Source organism: Nicotiana tabacum, chromosome 23 (genome assembly GCF_000715075.1).
Source record: "Nicotiana tabacum cultivar K326 chromosome 23, ASM71507v2, whole genome shotgun sequence".
Classification (NCBI taxonomy): domain Eukaryota; kingdom Viridiplantae; phylum Streptophyta; class Magnoliopsida; order Solanales; family Solanaceae; genus Nicotiana; species Nicotiana tabacum.
The window spans coordinates 71070201-71090770 of NC_134102.1; the positions used below are offsets into that span (position 1 = coordinate 71070201).

The window sequence follows — 20570 nt, forward strand, 5'->3', positions numbered from 1 at the left end:
CTGTTGAACATGATCTCCTCTTGGCACCCGAACCCTCCTAAGCACTCATATGCAGTTCGTGGCTTAAAGCCTAAGTTTGGGGGGAGAGTTGAGAAATTTAAAATAGGTACCAAGGAATTAAAAAGAGAGAGAGAAAATGATCTCCATAAAAGAGAAAGAAAGAAAAGAAAGTAGTGTGAACAAAAAGGAGCTCAAAAAGGGGCAAAAAGGGAGATTAATGAAATAGAGTGAGTCAAGTATCTATAGCATAAACATCAAGGAAGAAAAAGAATGGAATTGACAACAAAGAGTGATGGTAAGTCTCTCTAGACTCCAAGAAGAAGGAATACCTCCAAGGATTCTAGATGTTCTATGACAAATGTGAACCAAGAAATGACAAGTGAAGTGCTTAAGGAAGGGTGTAACCACTTGTATCACACATACTATCCTACCCCAAACCAAAAGCCTTCATTACAACCCGAAAGTAGTCCTCTTTGATTTCGAATGAGTATGCTTACATTAGTGGAGATGTACATGAGAGGCAAGCCTATGGTACTTGAAGCTTAACTTGTGACCATTCTTTGTGAGAGAGGAGTGAAATCTTTTATGCATTAGAAATTGAGTGTTGAAGTGAGCAATGCAAATGGAAGGTAGAAGAAGAAGAGTTTGGAGTCCATCATGATTAGCATGAAGGAACAAGAATCCTTGATGAATGAAGCTAACTCTCGAGGCTCAAATGTCATACTAGAAGTACATGAGATGAGCAAGTGCACCTTTTTAAAAAAATTGAAACCTTGTTTAGAATGCATGAGCATTGTGGGTAATTGTTGGTCCTAACTGAGTATAAATGACTTGTGGGTAACTCCTTGAAATGACCATATAATGTGGGAATGAGGGTGCTAATCTAGTTACTTAAGGACAAGCAAAGACTTAAGTTTGAGAGAGTTGATAAGTTTGAATTTTAACCACTTATTAGTGCCTTCTTGGTAGAGTTTTTAGTCCGAAAGTATTGTTTTTTGTCTCCTAATATAATGAAAATGATTGAATAACAGATGTGCTAGAAAATGTAAGTTCAATAAAGAAAAATGACTCAAAAAGGAGATGTTCTAGCCAAGTTCAGCAAAGAGAGAAGTGCTGAGAAAAGTGCGGTCCGCAGAATCACACCTACGACCGCAAAAGCAAGTACGGTCCGCAAAAGAATGAATACGACTGCAAAAGAAGAACTGAAACTTCAGGAACTTTTGGCAGAAGTGTTGTCCGCAAACTAAAATGTGCGGTCAAACTTGGTCCGCAAAACATATTCGCATTGACAAGCTTGAAAGATCAGAGAATGAGTAGTTGAAAAAGCCTGAAGCCTTCTCAAATATAGTCCGCAAAAATTACAAGTGTGGCCGCAAAAGTTGATGTGTAGCCGCAAAAACTGAAGGGCGGCCGCAGAACTCCTCCTACTAAAAGCACAGGCAATATCAATCCAGCAAAGTGCAGAACGCAAAAGCTGTTGTGCGACCGCAGAACCCTCAGAAGGGCATTTGTGTCAGAGATTTTAGGAGCCCTATAAATAGGACTTTATGACTTTTTTAGGGCATATTTTCATTGTAGCAACTAGGAGTTCGATATTTTTAGCTATTTGGAGCAAGTTTGAGCTACAATTAGAGAGGATCATCTACTATTTCATTTAATGTTAGTTTTATGTCTTTAATTTATTCTTATCTTTATATTTTTATGACTCTTAACATGAGTAGATAGATTTTTATCTAGGGTTGTGATCCAATCCTAGTGTGTAAATCTTATGGATCATTGATATTGTGCTTGCTATTGATGGGTTAGTGCAATTTATTTTTGTTTATGCTTTAAAGTTAGAATTGATGGTTGCAAACACTAATTCATGCCTTATTGACCTTGTTCTTACTTGAGAAAGAGGAACTTAGTTTAGGAAAACTTGACAAATAGGAAATTAAACTAGTTGAGTTATTGATCACCTTAATTAACGAATTTTAACTAGATATAGGGATAATCTAACTTGGATTCATATTTAATTGCCCTTATAATTGCCCATTTTGAAGCTAAATTGGGCATAATCACTCCTTAACCGAGAGGTATTAAGTGAGTATTTGAGTATTGTGAGTCATAACAACCCTCATTTATCAAACAAGCATAAATTGATTTTACCCATTAGATTTTTACCTAGGTTAAGATTACAACCCTAGGCTTTTCTCTATTTGATAAAACTTCAAAAATATTTTGATTATTACTTGTTTGCTAGCTTAATCACAAATCTTAGTAATTTAATTAGTGAAATTGATACCCGCCTTTGTTTGATATTTAAATTTAGTTATATCAAGTTGCTCACTTAAGTGTTTACCATAACACCCAATACAAACTCCTTGAGGTTCGACCCTGACTCACGTTAGGTTATTGTTATTGTAATGACCATTTCATATTCCCTTATTTGGGGAGTGAATTGGACGTGATCAATCGCGGAAGAGGAAATTTTGGGGGGCAGTAATGAAGCCTTGCGTTTGTGTTTGGTCGGTCCCATTCGCAGAGGGTCTAGTCTGGTAAGCCTTCGAGGTCGTGATGGGGAAACTTTGGGCATAAGAATGTTTATGCTTCGCGATCGCGATGCTTTGATCCGCGATCATGAAAGGTAATACCTAGGCATAATGTAAGTTTTAATACGGGACTTAGGCCCATTTCACCCAATTTTTTCTAGGCTTTGGCGATTTGGGAGCTTTTTGAAAAGACATTTTCATCAAGTATCATAAGGAAAGAGATTTTAACATATTGTGAGTTAAATACATTGATTAGGTGTAGATTTTAACATGAAAAATAGAAGAATTTTGGGATTTTGTTGAAAAAAATTAGAATTTGGTAAAAATATGATTTGACCACGAAATAGGTAATGGAATTGGGTTTAAATTATATATTTGAGTTCGTGATGCCATGGATAATAGTTATCTTCAAATATTTCGAGAATCCGGGCGCATGGTCCCGAGGTTGACTTTTGTTGACTTTCCGAGTGGGAGTTGGGAATTGACTCTAATAGTTGAATTATGAGTTTTTGAACATATATTGATTGTTTTGTATGTCACTAGTTTCGAGTTTCTCGGCGTCAATTTGAGGTGATTAGTCAGGTATGGGAGTCGAGTAGATTTGGAAGCAAGGTAAGTGTCTTGCCTAATCTTGTAAGAGAAAATTTTCCCCCTATGTATTTTATTTGTTATGTGCTACGTACATACGAGGTGACGAGTGTCCGTGCGTAAGCTAGATTTATGTTTATGTTCGGGTAGACTTAGACCTATATCATGCCTTGACTGTACTACTTGAATTAAACTTTCTTGTTGATTACTTGAAATTTAACTAAGATTTAGACTAGAATTTACGTATTGACCGAGCCTCTTTACCTTGAGTTTTGGCGGGATATTTGATTGTCGGTAACAATTATATTTTCTCTTGCATTCCTATCATCGTGTTGTATTTATGTGACCGATAGTTCCATCTCTTCTTGACCCACAAGCATCTTCACTGATGAGAAAGTTTCTCTATTCCTATGGGATCAGGCCGTACACCTCAGTAGTGATATGAAATAGCATTATGGATCGGGTCGTACGACCTCAGCAGTATTAGGAGATGCATCTATGGATCGGGTCGTACGACCTCGGTAGTGTACACTATTATTATGGATTGGGTCATACGACCTTGATAGTGTACTATATTATTATAGATCGGGTCATACGGTCTCGACAGTATTATGAGATGCATCTATGGATCGGGTCATACCACCTCGGTAGTTTACGTTATTATTATGGATCACACCGCACGACCTCGGCATAATTCGTGCATAATATTCGATAGGGTGTCAGAGTACACATGAGCTTTTCCTGACTTGAAATTTGATATTGTCTTAGTTATCCTTGTTTCGTTCGAGGCAGCATATGGTATCTGATGATTTCATAACTATTTTTATGTTGAAAATAAAGTTATTTACATTTATCTGTTTCGTTGCTAATTGTTATATTTCATACTTGTCTACTTTTATGTACTTTGCTACTGGACCACTAGTAAGTGTAGTTGTCGACCCCTCGTCACTACTTCTTTGATGTTAGACTAGATACTTACTGGATACGCGTTGATTTACGTACTCATACTACTCTTCTATACTAATTGTGCAGGTACTGAGACAGGTACATTAAGTGGTCACTCGGTCGCGTAATCGCATATGCGGGAGACTTAATGGTGAGCTGCTTTCCATGTCTCTACCCAAAGCACCCAGAGTCTCATTCCCCCTATGTTTATTTTGTTCTATCTATTCTCATTCGAGACAGTAGTTATAATAGTTTTGTATATTCTACTAGATGCTTATGCACTTGTGACACCGGGTTTCGAAGATTTTAATAGATGTTCATGATTGTACCTAATATTTATAGGAAAAAGGTCTAAAATTGCCCCTCTACTATACTATATTTTTACTTCTGCCTCTACCGTTAATGAGCTTAAAATATTTGTCCCTATCCTTAATGGATCTACACCGTGGCAGCTGGCCCACTCCATTTTTTTCATGTCAGTTGCCAAGTCACACGACCAAACAATCTCAAATTAGATTGTTTCTGCCACCTCACCATCCTCTTCCCCTACCATTTCTTCTTCCACCCCTACTCAAATCCACCAGCACCTCCAAGACTCCAACCACCATTACAATCAAACAATCCCAAATCGGATTCAAGTGACTTCATATTTCCCAATGCTAAACCCACTTAAATCTAGCCACCAACATAAATTTATTTTTCTCCATTAATATACCACCATTGCTTAAACACTAAGGTTCATCAAAAGAATCATAATTCATGGTCTTCATTATGTCAACAATGACGTTCTTCAAATTTAACCACCAACTCTCCAAAAAGCAATAGCTATTTTTCTGTTTAAGCTCAATAAGTGATTCTTACTCAGCTTTAAACATCAAAACACCACAAATTCCCAAATTGCAGAGTTCAATTTTCATAACAAACTTCAGGAAACCTACTATTTCTGGCGCGTCATTCAATGGCGGTAAAAATTTCGAAACCTACTGCGATGTGTTCTTTGGGTGGCGAAAAATTGAAGTTGACAGTTGGATTTGTTAATTATATATGGAGAAAATCGGTTGTGTGTTGTCGCTTTTAGCTTAAAATCGTGAATCAAACACTGATTTCGTGGATTTGAGTGAAGAACAAACTTGTACTCTATTTTTTGGGTCGTCAAAATTTGAAGCTAGAAAAAGACCCAATAATCGGAAATATCTTGATTGTTTCCTACTGAAATCGAGTGAAAAATAAAATATTGGAGCTTAAAACAGTGAGAATAATATTGATATTTATTGATTTGAAAAATAATAAGAAATCATCATTGAAGGGTTGTAAGAAAGCTTGAGAATACAAAATGGGTATTCTAATTTGCTGAAATTTGAGCAGAGCTTGGGTTTGTTGGGAATATTCATTTTTACAATTTGAGGTTACGATTTGATCCAGTTTGGTGAAAAGCATAGTTCGAATCGAAAATTTTGAACTAAAACAAGAAGGCATCATTTTTTTTTTGTGTGTGTGTGTGTGTGTGTTGGGGAGAGGAGAAAATATCTTTTTTTAGTTTCTGATTTAGTAAATAATTGAATAAACAAAATATTATTAAAAAAAAAGTGACATTGACACTTATATGGCAGTTTAATCTGATGCCCATATGGACACACGTTAGGGATAAGGGAAAGATTGTTTACTTTTCTAACCGTATGAATAAATTTGAATGTAAAGTATACCAGAGGATAAATGTAAACTATTTAACATAGTACAACGATAATTTTGGCTCTTTTACCAATATTTATAGCATTGCACTTTATGTTTGGTTCATACTTCGTGACTTAGAAAGAATGGATGTATTTTACTATGGTTTCTAAACTTAATTCCGCTTTATTAATAAAAATCTTGATTTTAAAAGTGTTATGAATGGATGATTGTGTTGGTGGTTTATCGTTGACTTGCCTGGGCGCCATCAAGGCCCATGGTAAGAAGTGGATCGTGACACACAATGATCAAAATAAACATTTTAATGATTTTTTTAACTATTTGAAAGTAGAATGTTTATTAAATATAGTTATAATTATAGTTAATATTAAAAAATTAGGATGAGCTAATATTAATAATTTAAATTAACAAAAAACTAAGTGATTTTCTTTAATGTTGAGAACAAAAAATTAAGTCATTGAATTAAGTAATTAGCAAAAAAAATCAATTCAATTATTTTTCAAATTCATCATATAAATAAATTTATTTATCAAGTTGACAAAACTCTTAAGGTAAATAAATTAATTTTCGTGAATAGCATTAATGGTGAATGAAATTAAAAAAATGTTGTTATAATATAAAATTAAGAGTCAAATTGATAACAATATGAATTTGAAGCAATACGAATAATTGGACAAAATATATAATAAATGAGTTATTATGTTTTCTTTCTTGTATTCAGTCCAACAAGCGTCAATGTCTCGCTATATTCTTTTTTTATATTAAATTATTTATTGTAAAATATTATTCAACATTAGTTATTCTTTAAACTTTACATTGTCACTATAAGTTTTAGGAGGTATAGTGCCAAGTTTTAAATCCTAAATTTCTGGAAGACCAAAAGATTCAATTTTTAAATTCTGATATAAGTCTTTTTTAAATCACAAATAAGGTATTTGAAAACTTTTGTAATATATGATATCTTTATTTATGGGAATAATATTTATCATGTTCAAGTTCTTTTAATTTTTATTTTATAATTTCATATAACTCAAATGAATTATCTAATAATATTTATGTAATGTTTTAAAAAATTATGTATTCATTGATACTGGTACATGCGTAAAGCGCATAACTTAAAGACTAGTATAGTATAAATAATATAAATAGATATAGACTAGGTGATGATACTCTCATTTAATTACATATCCTATACATAATTACCAATTGTATATATAGGCTCCAATTTTTTCCATTATAAGCTTCAACCTTAGCTAGTTTTATCACTATCTTTAAGACCCACAAGGCACAATCACACTAAATTTCACAATTACTAGTGGGTATACCAAATACCGTACCAAAGTATTTCGGTACGGTTCGATATTTCTTATTTTGGTTCAGTACGGTTTCGATTTAATACATATTCATGTATCACACTGCTAAGTGCTAAGAGCCTAAGCATTAAGCAAGCAGAAACAACCACTAACGAGTAAACAATTTGTCATTCTGCCTAACAATCTGTCATTCTGCCTAACAAAGCAATAAATAGATAATCTGTCATTCTGCCAAACAAAAGGCGTGTAAGAAACATTTGATGCTCTGGATTATCGGACTAGCTACATTCTATACTGAAATTAAATGCCTAGATTTTGTGAATAACATGGCAAGCTATTAAGCTTAATGATCATAAAGGTGGATCAGCCGAGAACTAGTACCACTCTTTCACACAATGAGACCATATCCATAAGAATTAAATAAACAGTTGAAAAATATGAGAATTCTACAAATACTACAGGCCATATCCTATTCTATACACATAATAGAAGGGAGAGTGGAGTAACATTTCTACCTCAGTCTTCTTGTAGTAAGCATAGATGTCGTCGAAGTACTCCACAACTGCAAGCATGTTCTTTTTATCATCGTTGTCTATATCCACAATTGGCCAGTCTTCTACATCTTCCATCTCTATCTCCTCATCTTGAATCATATATATGTATACGGTCGAAACGGATTTCAGCCTTGACATGTCCGGTATGGTTCGAAGGGTGGTGTATCGAAGTAAGATCCCGAAGGGAGGAACGAACTAACCTAGAGCCCGGAGAGGCCGGTCCGTGTTGAGATCGATATTATAATCAAACTCGAACAAGAGTCGAACCATGGCGCGGGTAGATCTATCGTGCTGATAATCCAAAAACCAACCTACATCGACCTGGAATCCATCCGAGGGCTCGAACCAGGATCGGGCTCGAGCCAAGATCACGAGTTCGAGCCGCAATCAAGCTCGAACCAAAATCAAGGATTCTAAGCAAGATCGAGCTCGCAGACAAAAGCCGTTGTAATCCCACTAGAGAGAATCTTGGCAGAAATTATGGAAAAACTAATTTATCATGGGTCTCCCACTGAATGTTTATCTTATTATACTTGGAGCCAAACTCTTTTCACTATAAAAGGGCTTGTTTTATCATTCTTGAGAGGCATCTTTTTGGAGACGGAGACTATCAAAAACTGTATTATTTTCCTCTATAAGGAAGACTGATCTTTCTAGTTTCTTAGATTGATTCTATTTTGTTAAATCCTAAATTCACTGTTCATAATTGATTCGCATGGATTACGTTTTCTCTAACCTATATTCATCCTTTTAGCATTTTGTATTAAGTTGTACCACATATCTTCGGAACTGCGTATAAATTCAACTATATCCATTTTTCCGGTAAACAGTTTGACGCCCACCGTGGGGCCGAGGATAATAGTGGTCACTTATTTCCGAGAACACCTTCAATTCAGGTTCGGCTACGAATAGCCACCGACCGGATGGCTTCACCGAACGATTACGAAGCTGGCCTTCAAGATGAAACCAACAACTTGGCGCTACCCGAGATTCAAGGCGAAATACCACTAGATGTCAATTCAAAAATTGCTTTGGAAGCAAACCAGCATTCCGAACCGGAAAGAAGCATTCAGGGCGGTGCTCGATCCGTAGCCCAAGACACCCAAAACCCAGAGGAGATCGGGGACAGCTTACGCATGATCTTCGAGATGTTGCAAGCCCAGCAATTAGCGATAGCTCGTCTACAGAGCCAAACTCAAGCACAAAGCAGGCCGGTTTCCAATCCACTTCGAGAGGTCCGGCAGGGGTTACTTTGAGAGGTCACCCCCAGAACAGAGTCTGCCATAGTAAAATCTAACGAGCAGGAATCGGGGACTACTCCCGGAATTACTAAATTGCTCGAGGAACTCACAAAACGAGTCGAAGCCAACGACAAGAGGGTGGAAACGTATAATGCCAGGGTCGATCAAATCCCGGGGGCTCCACCAATGGTAAAATGGCTCGATTCAAAAAAATTCATACAAAAGCCTTTTCCATCGAGTGTGGCACCAAAGCCAATCCCCAAAAAGTTCTGTATGCCAGAAATTCCCAAATATAATGGTACGACCGATCCTAACGAACATGTCACCTCTTACACGTGTGCCATAAAAGGCAACGATTTGGAAGATAATGAGATCGAATCCGTGCTATTGAAAAAGTTCGAGGAGACCCTCTCGAAATGGGCTATGATTTGGTACCACAATTTAGCACCAAATTCCATCGATTCTTTTGCCATGTTAGAAGATTCGTTCGTAAAAGCGCATGCTGGAGCCATAAAGGTTGCAACGAGAAAATCAGACCTCTTCAAAGTGAAGCAAAGGCAGGGAGAGATGCTGAGGGAATTCGTATCCCGATTTCAAATGGAACGCATGGAATTACCCCCGGTCACCGACGACTGGGCCGTACAAGCTTTCACCCAAGGGTTGAACGAGCTAAGTTCGACAACATCACATCGGCTGAAGCAAAATTTGATCGAGTATTCAGCGGTAACTTGGGCAGATGTGCACAACCGATATCAATCAAAAATTAGGGTCGAGGATGATCAGTTGGGGACCCCGTACGGACCTGTTCATCAGAACAAGACAGTTATTAATTAAAAGCAGATCGACAGAGAGCAAAGGTCAAATAGATACCGATATCGACCGTACGTCACCGATCGAGTAAACAATGGTTCAACATGCAGCGCAGCTCGGAACAGTCAAAGAATTGATCGGGGACAAAATTCTTGGGGGCTTATGAGTAAGAACGGCTTCGACAAATATGCTGAGCCTATAGAAGCACCTCGATTATCAGAATATAACTTCAGCGTTGGCGCATCCACTCTCGTGTCGGCCATCGAACGCATCGAAGACACTAAATGGCCTCGACCAATGCAAACCAATCGTGCCCATAGAAATCCCAATCAAACGTGCGAATATCATGGTACCCATGGCCATAGAACGGAAGATTGCAAGCAACTAAGAGAGGAAATAACTCGTTTATTTAACAAAGGGCATCTTCGGGAGTTTCTGAGTGATAGGGCAAAGAGCCATTTTAGAAGTAGGGATTTCAGCAAGCAGAACGAGCAAGAAGAACCACAACACGTTATACACATGATCATCGGCGGCACCGATACCCCTCGGGGACCGATGCTTAAGCGCACTAAAACATTGATGGTGAGGGAAAAGCGATCTCGGACTCAAGACTACGCACCCATAGGGACTTTGTCTTTCGGTGATGAAGATGCAGAGGGGGTCGTCCAACCTCACAACGACGCACTGGTAATATACGTACTCGTAAATAAAACTAAAATTAAGCGTGTGTCGATCGATCCAGATAGCTCGGCCAATATCATCTGATTAAAGGCAGTAGAGCAGCTCGGCCTGCGGGATAGGATCGTACCTGCAACTCTGGTCCTAAATGGGTTCAATATGGTATGCAAAACCACCAAAGGGAAGATAACCTTACCAATAAACGTGGCCGAAACTGTCCAGGAAACAAAGTTTCATGTGATCGAAGGCGATATGAGGTATAACGCCCTTTTCGGAAGACCATGGATCCACAACACGAGAGTTGTGCCTTCGACTCTACACCAGGTCCTAAAATTTCCAACGTCGGGATATGTCAAAATGGTATACGGAGAGCAACCAGCCGCAAAAGAAATGTTCGCCATCGACGAAGCCAAACCAATGTCCTCACTTTCGCCGGTAAAAGGTTCGGGCCCGAAAGGAGAACGGGACACCAAATAGCAATCACAGACAGCGGCTTCAACCCAGCCAGCCAACCGGAAAGTCGAAAAAGATGGGGATCGAAGGGTCCCTCGATCTTTCATAATTCCCGATGACTCCGATGCCACAAAATTGACGATCGAGGAGCTAGAGCAAGTCATATTAATCGAGCGCCGGCCCGAGCATAAGGTATACTTGGGAACGGGGTTGAGCCCCGAACTCAAGAAGAAACTCGTTCAATTTCTTATCAATAACATCGATTGTTTCGCCTGGTCCCATTTAGATATAACAGGGATCCCGCCGGACATAACGACGTATCAACTAAGTTTGGACCATAGGTTCAGACCGGTGAAGCAAAAAAGAAGACCCCGGTCCGATAGAAATAACGCCTTCATAAAGGACGAGGTAACCAAACTTCTCAAAATAGGGTCCATTCGGGAGGTAAAATATCCCGAATAGTTAGCCAACGTAGTTGTAGTCTCTGAAAAGGGGACAAACTTAGAATGTGCGTGGACTATAAGGATTTGAACAAAGCATGCCCCAAAGATTCTTTTCCGTTGCCCAACATCGATCGCATGATCGATGCCACGGCCGGCCACGAGATCCTCACTTTTATCGATGCCTACTCTGGGTATAATAAAATACAGATGAACCCGGAGGACCAGGAAAAAACCTCATTTGTCACCAAATATGGAACGTATTGTTATAATGTGATGCCCTTCGGGCTAAAAAATGCAGGGGCTACTTACCAATGCCTAGTGAATAAAATGTTCGAAGAACAAATAGGAAAATCAATGGAGGTTTATATTGATGACATGTTAGTCAAATCCCTGCGCGCAGAGGACCATTTAATTCATTTGCAGGAAGCGTTCGAGATTCTGAGGAAATACAAAATGAAGCTCAACCCCGAAAAATGTGGTTTCGTGATCGGTTCAGGCAAGTTCCTCGGCTTCATAGTATCACATTGGGGAATAGAGATTAACCCCGATAAAATCAAGGCCCTCGAAGACATCACCGTCGTAGACAGCGTGAAGGCCGTGCAAAGACTAACGGGTCGGATCGCTGCCCTAAGCCGATTCATATCGAGATTGTCCGATCGAAGTCATAATTTTTTTTCTCTACTAAAAAAGAAGAACGATTTTTCCTGGACCCCGGAGTGCCAACAAGCATTAGAAGAACTAAAACGATATCTATCAAGCGCACCACTGCTTCACACTCCAAAAACCGATGAGAAACTTTGTTTGTACTTGGCAGTATCGGAAGTCGCCGTAAGCGATGTCCTGGTTCGAGAAGAGCAAGGTACGCAATTCCTAGTTTATTATACAAGTCGAACCTTAGGAGAGGAAGAAACTAGATATCCGCTCCTAGAAAGGTTGGCGCTTGCACTGATAAGCGCCTCAAGGAAGTTAAGGCCATACTTCCAATGTCACCCCATATGCGTATTATCTACTTACACGCTGCGTAATATTTTGTACAAACCCGAGTTATCAGGCCGACTGGCCAAATATGTCGTTGAACTCAGTGGGTACGATATAGAATATCGACCCCGCACGACCATCAAGTCGCAAGTCCTAGCAGACTTCGTGGTCGATTTCACACCAGCCCTCGTACCCGAAGCCGAAAAAGAACTGTTGAAATCAGGTACATCATCGGGGATATGAATCCTTTTTACGGATGGGGCTTCAAACATAAAGGGGTCCGGGCTGGGCATAGTTTTGAAACCACCCACGGGTGGCATTATTAGACAATCTATTAAAACTATCAGGTTGACTAACAACGAGGCCGAGTACGAAGCCATGATTGCAGGTCTCGAGCTAGCTAAAAATTTGGGAGCAGAAATCATTGAAGCCAACTGCGACTTTTTGCTGGCGATAAGTCTAGTAAACAAAACTTTCGAAGTTCGAGAAGGTAGAATGTAGGGGTATTTAGATAAACTGCTTATCACTTTGCGCCATTTCAAACAATGGACTTTATGGCATGTGCCACGGGAACAGAATAATGAGGCCGACGCACTGGCGAATTTGGGGTCATCGGTCGAGGTAGATGATACGGCCTCGGGGAATGTAGTTCAACTTTCGAGATCGGTAATCGAAGAAGGACACGCCGAAATAAATTCTACAAGCTTAACCTGGGATTGGAGAAACAAGTATATCGAATATTTGAAAAACGGAAAACTCCCATTGGACCCTAAAGATTCCAGAACCCTACGGACCAAGGCTGCTCGATTCACTCTGGCTTCAGATGGAACACTGTACCGAAGAACGTTCGACGGACCATTGGCGGTATGCTTGGGTCCGGGGGATGTCGATTATGTCCTACGGGAAGTGCATGAGGGTACTTGCGGGAATCACTCTGGAGCTGACACATTAGCCCAAAAAATAATCAGAGCAGGGTATTATTGGATCGATATGGGTAAAGATACGAAGGAATTCGTTCGTAAATGTGATAAATGTCAAAGGATCGCACCAATGATCCACCAGCCCGGAGAACAACTCCACTCGGTCCTATCCCCGTGGCCTTTCATGAAATGGGGAATGGATATCGTCGGCCCTCTGCCATCGACCCCAGGTAAGGCAAAATTCATTTTTTTATAACTGACTATTTTTCTAAATGGGTTGAAGCACAGGCATTCGAGAAAATAAGAGAGAAAGATGTTATAGACTTTATTTGGGACCATATCATATGCCGGTTTGGGATACCCGCTGAAATAGTATGTGACAATGGAAGGCAATTCGTTGGCGGCAAAGTAACAAGATTCCTCGAAGACCACAAGATAAGAAGGATACTGTCGACGCCGTACCACCCCAGTGGGAACGGGCAGGCTGAATCAACGAATAAAACCGTCATTCAAAACTTAAAGAAGAGATTGAACGATGCCAAAGGGAGATGGAGAGAAATCCTACCCGAAGTTCTCTGGGCATATCGGACAACATCAAAATCCAGTACGGGGGCGACCCCGTTCTCCTTAGTATATGGATCTGAAGCATTGATACCAGTCGAGGTTGGTGAACCCAGTGCCAGGTTTCAATTCTCGACGGAAGAATCAAATAACGAGGCTATGAACACAAGCCTCGAACTATCGGACGAAAGGCGAGAAACTGCCCTCGTCCGAATGGCCACCCAAAAGCAGCGAACCGAAAGGTATTATAATCGAAGAACCAAGCTCCGCCATTTCAAGCCTGGGGAGTTAGTGTTGAGAAACATTACCATCAATACCCGGAATCCGAATGAAGGGAAATTAGGACCGAATTGGGAAGGACCATATCAGGTACTCGAGGACATCGGAAAGGGGTCGTACAGGATCGACGTTATAAATGGAAAATAGTTATCTAGCAACTGGAATGTATCACATCTAAAACGGTACTACTGTTAACGTACAACCTTTCCATATTCGTTTATATCTCAAAACTGAACCCCGTAGAAGTCCGAACAAGGGACGGATCCCTCATCAGAAAGCACGCGTTGCACTCTTTTTTCCTTATACCGGTTTTATCCCAAAGGGATTTTTCGACAAGGTTTTTAATGAGGCAACCACTGGTCGTGCAGCATTTATAATTATATTCGAGACCCCGTAAGAGAGTTACTTCGCAGCAACAGGGTCCCGATAGGAAAACTATAAAGAGCCAAATGGTCGAAGCAAGCCATGCTCGTATAAATTGGCCCGAACTTGGGCGTGTAATAACATGCGAAGAATTAAGATATAATGCGACCATTAAGCCTACAGGCTATTTTTTCATTTCGAGTTCGAGCAAACACTCACTCGACCAAATTGCGTACGGGCTGCATCAATTCGAGTTCGAATCATTCACTCGACCAGGCTTACGGGCTATTTTTTATTTCGAGTTGGAGCAAACACTCACTCGACCAAATAGCCTACGGGCTGCATCAATTCGAGTTCGAAAAATTCACTCGACCAGGCCTACGGGCTATTTTTCATTTTTAGTTCGAGCAAACACTCACTCGACCAAATAGCCTACGGACTGCATCAATTCGAGTTCAAATCATTCACTCGACCAGGCCTACGGGCTATTTTTTATTTCGAGTTCGAGCTAACACTCACTCGACCAAATAGCCTACGGGCTGCATCAATTCGAATTCGAATCATTCACTTGACCAGGCCTACGGGCTATTTTTCATTTCAAGTTCGAGCAAACACTCACTCGACCAAATAGACTACGGGTTGCATCAATTCGAGTTCGAATCATTCACTCGACCAGGCCTACGGGCTATTTTTCATTTCGAGTTCGAACAAACACTCACTCGACCAAATAGCCTACGGGCTGCATCAAATCGAGTTCGAATCATTCACTCGACTAGGCCTACGGGCTATTTTTCATTTCGAGTTTGAGCAAACACTCACTCGACCAAATAGCCTACGGGCTGCATCAATTCGAGTTCGAATCATTCACTCGATCAGGCCTACAGGCTATTTTTTCATTTCGAGTTCGAGCAAACACTCACTCGACCAAATAGCCTACGAGCTGCATCAATTCGAGTTCGAATCATTCACTCGATCAGGCCTACGAGCTATTTTTTCATTTCGAGTTCGAGCAAACACTCACTCGACCAAATAGCCTACGGGCTGCATTAATTCGAGTTCGAATCATTCACTCGATCAGACCTATGGGCTATTTTTTCATTTCGAGTTCGAGCAAACACTCACTCGATCAAATAGCCTACGGGCTGCATCAATTCGAGTTTGAACCATTCACTCGATCGAGCCCACGGGCTATTTTTTATTTCGAGTTCGAGCAAACACTCACTCGACCAAATAGCCTACGAGCTGCATTAATTCAAGTTCGAATCATTCACTCGATCAAGCCTACGGTCTATTTTTTATTTCTAGTTCGAGCAAACACTCATTCGACCAAATAGCCTACGGGCTATATCAATTCGAGCACAAGCAACACTCACTCGACCGTCGAAAGCCTAAAGGGCTACATTGCCCCAAGTTTGAATAAACGCTCGCTCGGTTGCAGAGACCGCGAAGTTCAAGTTTGATTAAGTGGTTTAATATATAGAGATATGCCTATGCACAAAATGTATCTACATGGGTGGCTACAGCAAAAAAAAATATTTTAAACGGGAGCGGTCTCTTCTTTATCAGGTGCCCCCCCGATTCTCGGATCCACTTTTGCTCCCATCGTCATCGTCATCATCATCGGAAACCAGAGCTTCAGCATCAGCATCAGCTTCGAGTTCTTTTGCCCTTTTTATCTCTTCTGTGAGATCGAAGCCGCGAGCATGAATCTCCTCGAGAGTTTCTCTCCTGGATCGGTACTTAGCAAGTTCGGTGACCCAATGCGCCCGACCATTGGCGGATTCGACTGCCTTTCTTGCCTGAACTTGGGCAGCTTCAGCATCAACCCGATAGACGGCCACGAGCGCATCCGCATAAGTCTTTGCCGATTCAGCATCGGATTCGGCCTTGGCGAGTACTGAGGCCAACCGAGCCTCAAGCTCCTTAATTTTTCTTGCTTGAACCAGGCCTTTTCCCTCCATTTTTTGAATTTGGGTTTTAGACGATGATAACTGGGTTCGAGCAGTCTCTTTTTCTGCAGCAAAGCAGTCCATACCTTCCTTCCACCGCAAGGATTCCATCCTTATCACATCGACCTCCTCACGCAGCTTCCCTATCATCTCGATTTTTTGCTGCAGCTGTGAGATCGAAATGTTAGCTACCGTTCTGGTATCAAACCCATAGGCTTTCAAAAGCATCATTAACTGCTCAGACAAATCATTCTGGTCTCGATAAGCCTTGGCCAGCTCGGCTCGGAGATCTTTTATTTCCTCCTTTCTCTGCCCTAAGGAAAGTTTGAGAGAGTTCCTCTCATCGGTAGCACGTTTTAGGTCGGCCGTGTATCGATGCAGCTCATTCTAGGAATGAGAACATTGTTCTCGATGGACCGTCGCAACCTACGAAGGAACAAGAAGCGAAGTTAACGAAAGACGAACATAAAGGCAATACCAACAAAAAAAAAATTAAAACGGATCCTCTTCATCGTGATTTTTGACTCACCTGGTTCAAAGCCTGCCGCAAACCGTGAAAAAGATCTGATTCATCACCGGCACCGGCAACATCCTCGATACCAGTAAACAGGTCATGAAACGGATCCTCTTCATCATGAGGCCTACCTAGATCGAGGGCCCCCAGAGCTTGAGCTTCCCGAATCACCCCTGCGGAAAAAGCGGGAAAGGTAGGCGAGTCCTCGATCGCTGCTGCCCCAAGTGACTCGCTCGGAACATTCCCCTTGGCTTAGAGGGGTTCGAAGCGCTCCTCGATTGTGACCCCTGCCGGTTGATTCCGATGAGAGGCGTCTTCGACATCCGATAGTTCGGGGACTCCACCAAAACCTCTCTCCGGTATATTTTCAGTTCGAGATGGAGCCCCATAGGGCATCATCGATCCAGCCGGTGTTGAGGCATCGGTGGCTCTCTTCGTCTGGACCGCCAGCGTGGATTCATTATCCTCTTCCTCTTCTTCCTCACCCCTTAGGCATAAAACGGATTCTACGGTCAAAGGAATAACATTCTTGTTCGGCTTACGAGCCGTCCTCTTCTTCGGTTTTGGATATTCGGGCAACGAAGCTCTCTTCCTTTTATTTTCCTTCACCGGCTTTGGAACAAAGGTCGAGACATCCTCCTCATTAGATAGAGGTCTCAAGACCGCGTCCTTACCCAAACCTGCATATGGGAAACCTTATAAAAAATATCGAGAAATGCATCGTCAGAGTCCAAGAAATGAGCTTACCGTGATATTTGGCCTCCTACCGACCCGTAGACAAATCACGCCATGAGCGTTCGGCGTATGTGGAAGTCGAAACAAGATCCTGTACCCAATTCTTGAGGTCGGGAACCGCTCCGGGCATCTAGGGAACTGCTACATCACGAAAAGAGGAGTATCGATAAGAGAACAAATGAAAGAACAAAATAGAAGCAATAGCAAAATCACACTTACGTTTCAAATTTCACTCCTCGGGAAAGGGCATCTTTTCAGTCGGGATCAGGTCCGAAGTCCTTACTCGAACGAACCTGCTCATCCAACCCCGGTCCCTGTCCTCGTCAATACTCGAGAACAAAGACTTGGTAGCCCGACGCTGGAGTTTTATTAACCCTCCCCGAAAAAGTCGGGGACAATACAACCGGATAAGATGATCGAGGGTAAACGACATCCCCTCGATTTTGCTCACGAAATATCGGATCAGAATAACGATCCGCCACAAAGAAGGATGGACCTGGCCTAAGGTTACCTGATACTGTCGACAAAAGTCGATAACGACGGAATCGAGGGGACCCAAAGTGAAAGGGTAAGTATATACGTTCAAAAGCCCTTTCACGTGAGAAGTGATGTCTTCGTCAGGGGTAGGTATTATCACTTCTTTTTCCCCCCAATTGCAGTCCTTCTTTAACAGATCGAGGTGCTTCTCAGTAATCGAACACATGTACCTCGATACCGGCTCACACCGGCCAGGGACCGATGAATCTTTATCAACTTTAAAATCTGAAGTAAGGACGCAGGCCTCGGGGACACACTCCTCTGGCCATGGCTCCGTCGGTGTCTCATCGGCGGCACAATGTGAAGATGAAGTTTTCTCTTTCTGAGGAACGGTTTGCGATGTTTTCGCCATTTTTTGAATTCAAAAATAAGGAGTAGAAGAAAATGATAGAGATTTGGTAGAATTGGGGGGTCTTTTCGGAAAGAAATCACAGCTTTCTTGGTAGGCTGGAGAGTATAAAGAAGAAATTGAGAAATTTTAGAAGATCCTAAAATGGTAAAAGATAAAGGTGAGAATTATTTATAGGTTCAAAGCAACGGTGGTTCGTTATCAGCAGTGGCCGACCGCCGCCTGACATGCATTAAATGCCTTGAAAGACTAAACTGACACGACAGCTATCATGTGTCATGGTCGAACTTGATGGAATCGACAAGATATAATCCGATCGAGCCGTTGAAAATCATATCGTTTCTCGCCATATTTCTTTCTGAGAAACGAGGGGACTATCTGTATACGGTCGAAACGAATTTCAGCCTTGGCATGTCCGGTACGGTTCGAAGGGTGGGGTATCGAAGTAAGATCCCGAAGGGGGGAACGAACTAACCTAGAGCCCGGAGAGGCCGGTCCGTGCTGAGATCGATATCATAATCAAACTCAAACAAGAGTCGAACCATGGCACGGGTAGATCTATCGTGCTGATAATCCAAAAACCAACCTACATCGACCTGGAATCCATCAGAGGGCTCGAACCAGGATCGGGCTCGAGCCAAGATCACGAGTTCGAGCCGCAGTCAAGCTCGAACCAAAATTGAGGATTCTAAGCAAGATCGAGCTCGCAGACAAAAGCCGTTATAATCCCACTAGAGGGAATCTTAGCAGAAATTATGGAAAAACTGATTTATCATGGGTCTCCCACTGAATGTTTATCTTATTATACTTGGAGCCAAACCCTTTTCACTATAAAAGGGCTTGTTTTATCATTCTTGAGAGGCATCTTTTTGGAGACGGAGACTATCAAAAACTGTATTATTTTCCTCTATAAGGAAGAGTGATCTTTCTAGTTTCTTAGATTGATTCTATTTTGTTAAATCCTAAATTCAATGTTCATAATTGATTCGCCTGGATTACGTTTTCTCTAACCTATATTCATCCTTTTAGCATTCTGTATTAAGTTGTACCACATATCTTCGCAACTGCGTATAAATTCAACTATATCCGTTTTTCCGGTAAACAATATAATACAACATCAATGGTTGTCCACAAAAACAATCAGAAGCAAAGATATACAAATCATGTCAGAATTTACCATCCTATCAATTTCCTCCATCATTGCTTCACTATGTTGCACAAACATTGGCACGGAAGAATAGCCAGCGGCCTTGTATTCTTCAGCATCGATTATAATGCAGTCTTCTGATCCATTTCTATTTGGTGCCACTAGGACTGGTGGCTTTGTTACCTAAGGAAATACAACAATATTAACAGCAGCTCAGTCATAAAATAGACCAAGATCGCATAAAAATGTACCTCGACTGCAGGTTGCTGCTGTTTGCTTGCGATTTGTGCAGCTAACTTCCTGAAATGTCAAGGACTCCACATTCACTTAAAGGGAATTTGAGATCAGGCGTAAACAAATGTTTTGGACACGAAATAGAGTCAAACCTTGTGATTGGACGATGAATCGGAACAGGAGGGAATTTGTTAGCAGCATTAGACTCAAGTAGAGCGACATAAAAAGGCCACATCAACTTTAAAAGTTAATAATTCTGGGCCTACAAATTATTATAGCTCAAAAATGTAATTATAGCTCGCATGAATGAAGATCAACAATGAAGAATGGAGAAGTTATGAACCTGAATGAAGGTCAACAATGAGCAAACAAGCAATCGCCGAGGAGAGAAATCGTCGTCGCCGAGGTTGTAGTCGTGAGTCGTAACTCGTGAATCCGACCGCCGCAGCAACCAAGCAAAGTCGTAAGGGTTTTTTGAAATTCTTGTCTGCCTCTAAGCGACTAAGCCTAAGGGTATGGGTTTAGGGAATTAGGGGTTTTGAACTTTTGGGGTGTGGGCTTAAGGTTACTGAGCTAAAAAATAAAAATAAAGTTGGGCTTGGACTAAACTATTTCGGTAATATCAAAAACCTAATACCGTATACCGTACCGAACTACTGAAATACCGTAATTTCTGTACCGAAATAAACTAAAATACTGAAAAAACCGAAACCGAAATACCAAATTAATTCGGTTCGATTCGAAATTCGATTTTTCGGA

The 20570-nt window shown here is 41.0% G+C and overlaps 1 protein-coding gene across 1 annotated transcript; it reads right to left on the minus strand.

Moving 5' to 3' along the window:
* Positions 1-19485: 19485 nt before the first annotated feature.
* On the minus strand, positions 19486-20046 carry LOC107765361 (cyclin-B2-4-like). The gene is made up of 3 exons (XM_075245678.1): positions 19964-20046; positions 19829-19877; positions 19486-19760 (listed from the first exon to the last, which is right to left on the minus strand). The coding sequence occupies exons 1-3, from the start codon at positions 20044-20046 to the stop codon at positions 19548-19550; spliced, it is 345 nt and encodes a 114-aa protein (XP_075101779.1). The 3' UTR covers positions 19486-19547.
* Positions 20047-20570: the final 524 nt, after the last annotated feature.

Excerpts from the sequence above, each read along its gene's own strand:
- LOC107765361 (XM_075245678.1), bottom strand. The coding sequence starts at position 20,046 with ATGTGGCCTTTTTATGTCGCTCTACTTGAGTCTAATGCTGCTAACAAA. Across the intron at positions 19,878-19,963 it reads ATTCATCGTCCAATCACAAG|GAAGTTAGCTGCACAAATCG; the intron begins GTTTGACTCTAT and ends TTGACATTTCAG. Across the intron at positions 19,761-19,828 it reads AGCAGCAACCTGCAGTCGAG|GTAACAAAGCCACCAGTCCT; the intron begins GTACATTTTTAT and ends GTATTTCCTTAG.